General features: G+C 46.5%; 1 protein-coding gene across 1 annotated transcript in view; it reads right to left on the bottom strand.

Annotated features, from left to right (window-relative positions):
* Positions 1-436: 436 nt before the first annotated feature.
* Prtg (protogenin) overlaps positions 437-10,308 on the bottom strand; it is a 91,793-nt gene continuing 81,921 nt past the window's right edge. Inside the window, exons 9-13 of the mRNA XM_051140825.1 lie at positions 8,863-9,045; positions 7,855-7,975; positions 6,063-6,225; positions 2,013-2,117; positions 437-1,305 (exon numbers count right to left, since the gene is read on the bottom strand). Coding sequence (XP_050996782.1) covers positions 904-1,305; positions 2,013-2,117; positions 6,063-6,225; positions 7,855-7,975; positions 8,863-9,045 — 974 coding nt within the window. The 3' untranslated portion in view covers positions 437-903. The remainder of the gene's footprint in view (positions 1,306-2,012; positions 2,118-6,062; positions 6,226-7,854; positions 7,976-8,862; positions 9,046-10,308) is intronic.

Below are 10,308 nucleotides of genomic sequence, written 5' to 3'. Positions count from 1 at the left end.
AGTTCATTTATCTTCATTCTTAATATTTAATGACATTTCTTTGCCCAATTTGAAGCCAAACTGGAATTAAAAAAAAAAAAAAAAAAAACCTGAACCATTAAAAAAAAAAGCCACTTTTCCCACACTGTATTTTGCAGCAACTTGGGAAACCCTGAAGATGTTTCACAAAAGACAACACAGCCCTCGGCGACTGTGGGGCCAAGGGAAAAGTGCCTTTGTAGGCTGAAGGCGGGCAGGAGCAAATTTCTGTACTGGTGCCCAAAACCTAACAGCTTTGCAAGGACACCCTTTCCCTATACGCTATGGGATGATTCTCTCCTCCAAAGAGATGTTTTTGTTTCATTCATTCAAACAAATATAGTCCCATAGTTTCTCCTCACAGCCAGAGGTGTTAACATTGCCCAAATAATGCAGGTGTCACAGTTCTTTAAAAAAAAAAAAAAAAAAAAAAAAAGTCAGAGCTTCGTGAGATCAACGTTCTTCCTTATCCACCCACCCAACTCCTTCAGTCACACACATCACACACACACACTGGACACACAGCGCCACTAGGAAGTCCTGCTGGCTATGTCGCCGAGAGAAACAAACCAGCACACGAAGGAGGCAGCACAGTTGTCTTCAGAGTCTGCCGACAGCAAACTGAGGTAGCTATTCAGCAGAGGGCTCAGGCAGTCTTCCCTCCGCTCCAGTGATACATCTTAGAATCCAGTCATGGATCTCGACTGCCCCTTTTCACATTGTTGACAATGAAACATTCAAAATTCGTCAGCTTAAAAATAATTAAAAAAACAAAAAACAAAAAAACAATAAACAGTAAGACATCAAGATTTTCACAAAAGGCTTTGGCTCCCTGTTCTTTGTCCTTCGAACAGATGCTTGGTGTGAGTACCTGAGTGGGGCTGTCTAGACGGGGAACCCCCCGACAGCAAAGCACAGCCCTGCAGATGGGGGCCGTGGAGCTGAGGAGGTCTGCTCAGCTGCCGAGGGTTCCGCGGCGTCTCCGAGCTTCTTGAGCGCAGCGGTCCCATCGGAATCACCACTGGTGAGGGGATTCGAGATGGGGGGTGTGCTACTGATGACGGAGGACACATGTATCTCATCAGTGGACTCGTGGGAGAACCTTCCAGAATCCCCTGTCTCGTGGCTGCCCTCACTGTTGGCTGAATGCTCGGTGTCAAGGGTGGCCCCAAAAGGTCTTGCGAAGCTGGTGGTCTGGCCTGGGGAGCTAGGGGAGTCTTCATCGCTTATCAGCACTGTGGTGCCTGGCTGGTAAAAGCAGACAGCCTGAGCAAATCTTCTTTGCGTCTAGGCAAAAATAGACAAGGTAGCTATGAGACAGCAGATAGTTCAAGTGAATGGGCAAATGGTTACCACGGTGTTGGGCTGTGGTGGTGCACGTCTTTAATCTCAGAACTCGGGAGGCAGAGACAGGTGGATCTCTGAGTTTGAGGCCAGCCTGGTCTACAGAGCTAGTTCCAGGACAGCCAGGGCAACACAGAGAAATGCTGTCTTGTGAGTGGTGGTGGTGAAAGTCACCATCATGAATGGAGTGCTTGGGTCAGTGGTTCCCTGAGACGGCTAGGAACATTTCTGAACTGAAAGGCTGAAACCTTCCTTGGTGGAGAGATGGCTCAGTGGTTAAGACCAGATACTGTGCTGGCAGAGGACTGGAGTTAGTGCCCAGACGCTCACCAGGTGATTCATAACCATCTGTAGCTCTCCAGCTCTGCATCTGGCCTCCGAGGGCCATGCTCATGTGTGGCTACACAGACAGGCATACACACATTAAAAAAATAAAAGGGGTGGGGGGGGTGCTAGAGAGATGACTCAGAGCTTAAGAGCACTTCTGTTGGCTGCTCTTCCAGAGGTCCCGAGTTCAATCCTCCCCCAGTTCTCCACAGCCAGAATGAAACCAGGTCAAGAAGTCTTCATTTACATTTTCCCTTGTCTTTCTAATTTTCATTTTTTTATGCCACGGACTGTAAAGGATTCTGCTCACATTAGGGAATTACCTGTTCAACTTTGATCTTCTTAGTGTCTTGGAAAAAGAGCCACTTTTTCTTAGTGCTGTTTTTGATTATAGGACCATAGCTATTGATGATCAGGTCAGTCCCTCCCTGAGGAAATAAAAAGGGAAATAGCTCAGTATTAGAGGTCTGAGGTCAAGGAGAGAAGTTCAGAAGGACTGTGAGTGTCCAAAGAAGACAATGTCATACACGCTGCTGCTGCTTCTGCATAGGAGAAAACATATTCAAGACATTAGCTTTTGATTAAAAAAATATTTATGTATATTGGGGTGTGTGTGGAGTGAAGATTCAATGGCCAAGAGGACTGGCTGTTCTGCCAAAGGACCCAGGCTTGATTCCCACCGCCCACATGGTGGCTGACAACCATTTCTAATTCCAGCTTCAAGGATGCTATGCCCTCTTCTGGATTATACACACACCATATGTGGTGCACAGACATATGTGCAGATGAAACACTCATGAACATCACAGGAAAAAAACATGTCAGGTTTATTCTTTTTTTAAAAAATTTATTTATTTTCATTTTACGTCCATCAGTGTTTTGCCTACACGCATGTCTGTATGAAGGTGCCAAATCTTGGAGTTACAGACAGTTGTGAGCTGCCAAGTGGGTGCTAGGATTTGAACCTAGGTCCTCCGGAAGAGCAGTCAGTGCCCTCAAGCGCTGAGCCATCTCTCCAGCCTCCATCAGGTTTATTCTCTTCTTGTGTAGCCTGGTGCAGAACTCATGTTCTGTCTCCTTTAGCTTTCTGCGCGTGCACCAGGTCGATGACAGAAGCATGCTAGCACACCTAGTTGTGCACCAGGCAGATGACAGAAGCGTGCCAGCCCACCTAGCTTGGGTCACTCTGTACCTACCCCCAACTCTATTGTATATGTGCTTATTTAAAATTACTTCCTACTTCTTATTAAAACCTCTGAGCACACTAAACTATTTAGCATAAAGGGCAATGCTGACAAATTTTTTGTTACAGCAAGCAAAAGTATGGAATTATGATGAGATATTAATGATTACTGGTGCATTTATTTATTATATTCTCTATTCAACCTTTTAAAAAAAAAGATTTATTTATTATGTATCCAGTATGCATCAGATCACATTATAGATGGTTGTGAGCCACCATGTGGTTGCTGGGAATTGAACTCAGGACCTCTGGAGGAGCAGTCAGTGCTCTTAACCTCTGAGCTAGCTCTCCAGCCTCCCTGGTCTGTCTTTCTTTCTTTCTTTCTTTCTTTCTTTTTTTAAATGACTAAACTACTTTAATAGCAGTGGAGAGGAACAATGCCCTGGACCCACATTTACCCAGATGTGGGGCATTATGGGCAGGCCAACCATGGGGGCTGACCACGCCTCCCGCTGCTCTCTGCCTCTTTGATTTTCTCCCATCTTCCCTGTCACTCTGTTTCTCCTCCTATCTTTTCCTGCATCTGTTACCAGAGTGATAATAACAGAACCACAATACACACTAGTGTTTAGAAGGTCAGGATTCTAGGGCTGGGGACAAGGCTCATTTGTACAGTGCTTGCCTAGGATGAAAGAAGCTCTGGGTTTGATCCCCAAAACCATATAAACCAGGTGTGGAGGTGTGAGCATGTAACTCCAGAACTCAAGACATGAGAAAGAGGCTGAAGGATCAGGAGTTCAAGGTCAGCTTTGTCTATATAGTTGCATGCCTTGGGAGAAAGGAAAAAAAAAAAAAAAAACCTTTAGATTTTAATGTCTTACATTAATATGAAATAAGTTGAATAGGGTTTAATTTTTATTATAAAGTAAAAGCTAAGACAGGCTGCAAACAACACAAATACAACAGCAAAAATACATTCAATATGTAACATTGGGTATAACTGTATTGTGCCTGTTAAAAAACTGAATAAAATTAATATAAACTCATGGGCAGGTGGAATGGCTCAGCGGAAGAAAGGTACTTGCCACTCCGTCTGACAACCAGAACCCACATAGTAGAAGGAGAGAAATGCCTCCCACAAGCTGCCCTCTGACCTCCACATGTGCATCATGGCATACAAATGCCCTCTGACCTCCACATGTGCACCATGGCATACAAATGCCCTCTGACCTCCACATGTGCACCATGGCATACAAATGCCCTCTGACCTCCACATGTGCACCATGGCATACAAATGGCCACATATGTCCAAAACACAAAAGAAAGGCAAAACATTAATATAAATTCTACTAAAGCTTTAAAAATGTCTTAGTCACTGTACACTTCAGGAAAGGGTCTTTGAAGGGTGGCTTGTCACAAGGGACATGCTGTACGAGGCTGTCAGCTCTGCAGGACACAGGTGGCAGCAGCCACATCATCTTTTCTCAGAATCTTCTTTTTACGGAGCTACTGCTATAAGAATGTGATGAGGCTGAACACAGTTCCAGCTGGTTTCCATAGCTCTCAACACAAGCCTCAGCAAAGACAAGAGGTAGCAGCCCCTGGTGACAGTTCCTTGTAATATTCTACTGCCTTGGGCCACCAAGGGAAGGCTCTTCAGGTGTCTATAGTAGATCTTTATTGTATGTGCACTAGTGCTTTGCACATATGTATGTATGTATGTATGTATGCATGCATGCATGCCACGTACCTGAGGAGGTCAGAAGTGGGAGTCAGTTCCCTGGAAAGGTGAGCTGCAGGTGACTGTGAGCAGCCATGCAGGTGACTGTGAGCAGCCATGCAGGTGACTGTGAGCCGCCATGCAGGTGACTGTGAGCCGCCATGCAGGTGACTGTGAGCAGCCATGCAGGTGACTGTGAGCCGCCATGCAGGTGACTGTGAGCCGCCATGCAGGTGACTATGAGTTGCCATGCAGGTGACTGTGAGCCACCATGCAGGTGACTGTGAGCCACCATGCAGGTGCTGAGAATGAACCTGAGTCCTCTGAAAGATCAGAAAACGCTCCTAACTGCTAAGCCGTCTCTCCAGCCCCCATCTTTCTTATTTTAAAACAATGTTCTTCGGAGGCAGCAGAGATGGCTCAGTGGTTGCTGAAGGCTGTATAAGGCTGTTCTTTCATAGAACAAGGGCAAGTTCCCAAGGCCCACACGGCAGCTCACAACTATCTGTAATCCAGCTCCAGAGGCTCATGTCCTCTTCTGCCTTCCTTGGGCAACAGGCACACGCGTGATACACAGATACACACCCAGGCAAAACACTCATACATGTAAAATATTTATATAACAGGCTATGTGTGTGCTATGGGCATTGACTCAGGCAACCATTAAATCCAGTGTAGAACAATTTAATTAAAGTGTTGATTTGAAGGCTGGAGAGGTGGCTCAGAGGTTAAGAGCACTGACTGCTCTTCTAGAGGTCCTGAGTTCAATTCCCAGCAACCACATGATGGATCACAACCATCTATATAATGAGATCAAATATCCTCTTCTGGTGTGCAGGCTCACATGCAGGCAGCTGGGTGGTGGCGGCTCACAGCTTTAGTCCCAGCACTTGCGAGGCAGAGGCAGGCAGATTGCTATGAGTTTGAGGCCAGAGTGGTCTACAAAGTGAGTCCAGGACAGTCAAGGCTACAGAGAAACCCTGTCTCAGAAAAAAAAAAAAAAAAAAAAAAAAAAAAAAAAAAAAACCACCACCAACAAAAAAAAAACCAACCAAACAAAACAAAACACAAAAAACCAAAAACAAAAAGAAAATGTTGGCCCGAGTCTGGTGTGGTGGCGCATGCCTTTGATCCCAGCACTTGGGAGGCAGAGGCAAGTGGCTCTCTGAAGTGAGTCCAGGACAGCCAGGGCTACACAGAGAGACCCTGTCTCGGAGGAAAAAAAAAAAAGCGTGATTCCATAAGTGCAGGGGAGCTCAAATTACACTAACAAAAAGCTAATGATGGTGACATCTCGGATCCCCATAATCTTGTCTAATGGCGCCTGTCTGTCCTCACCTTTTCATGTGTCCTCAATTTCTCCCCCCAAACTATGGGTGAACTATCTAACAGGAGGATGTACACAACACATTCAACACACTTTGCTGGTGAGTTAATGTCACATAAAGAGAGAAGCACGGCGTAGAGCACCTTTGCATCGATGAAGCTGCTTGGCATCATGGGTACCAAGGACTCCTCATTCTCTGCAGCTCTCTCCAGGCTCTTCCCCAGGTCACTCCCCGCTGCCACAGAGCCACTGGCCCGGGATAAGGGCTGCGCGCCATTCTGCGCTGTCTTAGAGGCGGATGACTTCCTGAAATATTGATAGGAAAAGAAAGCCTTCTCATCTCAGTGTCCCAAATCATAACTTTTTTTTTTTTTCAGATAGTGACTTGTGTATCCCAGTCTGGTCTCAAACTTGAAGCCGAAAATGACTTCGAATTTACTTTTTTTTGTTGTTGTTTGTTTGTTTGCTTTTTACATATTTACATTTATTTCATTACAGCGTGCGTGCATGCATACGTGCGTGCGTGCGTGTATGAAGGTCAATGGACAACTAGCAAGACTCAGTTAACTCCTACCATGTGGGTTTTGAGGGCTGAACGCTGTGCTCAGGGTCATAAACATGCACCTTTATCCACTGAGCCACCGTGAAGGCCCCTTGACCTTGAACTTCTGTCTGCTTCCACCTCTGGAGGGCATAAAGCCACAGCTGGCTTAGTCAGTGCTGGGGACTGAACCCAGGGCTTCATGTTGCTGGGGGAGCACTCTATTAACTAATCCTTAGCCCGTGGGTTTTGAAATGATGGGGTTCTTTGATGTCTGTGTCTCGAATACTTTGGAAACCAAATACTAGATCTCTCTCTTTCTTTCTTTCTTTCTTTCTTTCTTTTTTTTTTTTTTTGAGACAGGGTTTCTCTATGTAGCCCTGACTTTCCTGGACTCGACTTGTAGACCAGGCTGGCCTCGAACTCACAGAGATCCTCCTGCCTCTGCCTCCCAGAGTGCTGGGATTACAGGCGTGTGCCACCTCACTTGGCTTAAATGGTAGATCTCTAATTCTATTCACTGTTGCAGCATTTGACTTTCCCGACAGCTGAGCGCTAACACGTCTCTATTCACTTCATTCGTCTCAGTCCTGTCTGCAATTGCAGCCACTTACTCTGTGCCTCTCCTGGTGACCAAGGCACATCTGGTACGACCACTTAGACCCGGAATCAGGAGTCTTCTGGGGGAGGGGGGTGCCAGACCAAGTGTGCCATTAAAACAGACACAAAAGCAAAATCTAATCTCTCAAATATACCTTTCATTTTCTCAGACCAATACAGAAACGCAGAAACCACATACTCATCTAGGGATTTTTATTGGCACAGCATTCCGCCCCCGCCCCCAATGGCTGGAAAAGGATCCCAGTATAAATTCAGCACATTCCAAGCTGTAAAAACCCCATAACATAACATTCATTTTAAGGAGGAAAATAGCCCAGTTATTCTACAAGGCACTTGGGCACTTGATTTCAATTCATTTCCTGCAGCTGCTGTTGCTTAAATGTTTTTAACCACTGCAGTCTCTCTCTCTCCCTCCCTCCCTCCCTCCCTCTGTCGTGCGTGTTCCCGCGCGCGTGTGCGTGTGTGATGCATGTGTGTTTACTTGTATGTCCATGTGGAGAGCTGGGGTTGGCCTGGGTGCCTTCCTCATCACTCCCCACCTTACATTTGAGGCAGGATCCCTCACTGAACCTGGAGCTCCGTTACACTGGTTGTGAAGGGAGTTTTCTGCCTTTACCTCTTGGAATCAGGGCTGATGGGAAGGCACCACAGCCGCCTGGCATCCCTGTGGGTTTTGTGATCTTCAGTTCTCACGCTTGGCACAGCAAGCACTCTACCTGTGAGCCATTCATTACCCAGGCCCTGCATCAGCATCTCTAACAACGGCAACGCACCTGGCTTTGCTGCGGCATATCAAGATGAGAGCACAGACGAGAATGCAGGTCAGGGCTATGCCAGCGCCGACTGCGATGCCCGTCATTGACCTCTGGTCCAGATGGTAATAGCCTGAGTGAACTAGAATGGAAGCACATTTATTCAATCAGAGGAAACAAACACATTCCACATACCGTAGTTCAGATAGCTGCTCTTCTACAATTTGCCTTTATCTCAAAGGGAGAGTTTTGACGTTCTAAGCACAAAAATCACAGATTGATTTTTGCCAGTGATTATAGAAGTCAATTCATTCTCCAACACTGAAGACGGAGATCACATTTAGACAGCCACTATTACATCAAACAGTGAGCACCAACCTAGAATTCATTTGCTTTTAAAGATATTAATTTCATCTTTAATTTATGTATGTCTCTATGCACACAGGTGTGCAGTGCCCACAGGGACCAGAAGGTGGCGTCAGGTCTCCCTGAAGCTGGGAACCAAACCCTGGTCCCCTGCAAGGGCTGGGAGCGCTGAGCAAAATGACAAGCAAGGCTGCTCTCCTCTTCGCCGTGGTAAGCTGACCATTGCCGCTCCCTCCTGCCCCTTCTTAGTTCTGACTGTTTTTCTTCTGCTTCCACACCAACTACTGTGCCTCTCAGGCGTCTTAAAGCCACAGAAAAGAGCGAGGTATGTCTAGTCCCGAACCCCAGGGGGCATTGGCTTCCTTTAGACCAGGCACACTGCTAGGAGTGAGAGTGGCTGTGTGGCCACATGTTTCCTCCTCCGAGCCGCTCCGCCCACCAGCCTGCAGCTCAGCCAGCACAGCGCAGCTGAGGAAGCAACTGGGCGCAGAGGTCTGGGAGCTGAAAGTTCATTCTGAGGTGACTGTCCCGCTGCCTTCTCAGACCACAGAAGAGGGCCATGCAGTAACAACTCAGCAAACCCGGCTCGGGTTCAGGGCTGTGGCGACCGTGGGAGAGCGACCCAGTATAAGGGAATGAAAAAACCGCAGTGGCTGTCCAGACCTTTGGCATTGGAAGAATCCAAACGCTTGGGCCTCTGGTTCAATTCTGAGGTGTCCTTGGGGAGGACGGCCAGCTCCACGGAGTTTGAGAAGGGCCCTTCCCCCACTTCGTTGGATGCAGATATCTTGATAATGTACACGTTTCCTGCCACCAGGTTTTCCAGCAGAGCCATGGTTATTGCCCCTAGAAAGGTCACAAATTAAGTAAACTTCTACAGCCATGCAAACCACACACTTAAGAAGCATTTTTCTGAGGATACATTTTTAAAAAGTTCCCCCCCCCCCAGGGGTGTGAAGAGAAGGCGTAGCCATTAAGAGCGTTTGCTGATCTTTGAGAGGACCCGAGTTCAGTTGCCAGCACCTACACCGTGCAGCTCACCGCCACCTGTAAGTCCAGCTCCACAGGCTCTAATGACTTATTCCACAGTCACCCACACACACAGGACACGCTTACACAAATAAATAAAAACAAAAGCACGTCTCTTCCTGATTGCAGAAGTGACTATTTGCATTGTGGGTCATTTGAAAAACAGATAGATATAGATACAATGACAACTCCATTGTTTACTTTTGTTTTGTTTTTTGTTTTGTTTTCTAAGACAGGGCTTCTCTGTGTAGCCTTGACTGTCCTGGACTCACTTTGTAGACCAGGCTGGCCTCGAACTCACAGAGATCATCCTGTCTCTGCCTCCAGGAATGCTGGGATTAAAGGCATGCACCACCACGCCCAGCTCATTGGTAATATTTTAATTATTTGTGTATGTGTATAACTGTATGAACAGAGATGTTTATATTTCTGTTAGGTACGATGCTAGGATTGAACTGTGGTCCTTGGGCACGCTAAGCAAATACTCTACTACTGAGCCACAGCCCAAAACCATATTTACCTCACGTGCTTCCAATATCTCAATGTCGTCACTTACCACTTTGCTGTGCATCTACAGACACCCCTAACGGCCTCTATAATGGGGTTTCAGACGGAGGTTTTTGTTTCTTTGATTTTCTTTTTTTTTTTAAGCTTTGTTTTCATAAACATATGTGTGTGGGAGTAGGGTAAGTGCAAGAGTGCAGCACCACAGATGCGGAAGGGGCATCAGAGTCCCTCAGAGCTGTTATGGCAGCCGTGAGGCAGGTTCTGGACACTGAACTTGGGTCTTTGAAGAAGTTTTTTTTTTTTTTAAGATTTTATTTATTACGTACACAGTGTTTCACCTGCATGTACACCTGCAGGCCAGAAGAGGGCACCAGATCTCAGTATAGATGGTTGTGAGCCACCATGTGCTTGCTGGGAATTGAACTCAGGATCTTTGGAAGAGCAGATGGTGCTCTTAACCTCTGAACCATCTCTCTGGCCCCCCAGAGTGTTTTCTTAACTGTGGAGCCATCTCTCTCGCCCTTAGAAGGAATCTCTAAACACAGCATATAGTTTTGAGTTTATATATGTATT

This window comes from Acomys russatus, chromosome 32, assembly GCF_903995435.1.
Source record: "Acomys russatus chromosome 32, mAcoRus1.1, whole genome shotgun sequence".
Taxonomy (NCBI): Eukaryota; Metazoa; Chordata; class Mammalia; order Rodentia; family Muridae; genus Acomys; species Acomys russatus.
Note: the sequence above shows the minus strand (reverse complement) of the source record. Positions and strands in the feature narration are given on the sequence as shown.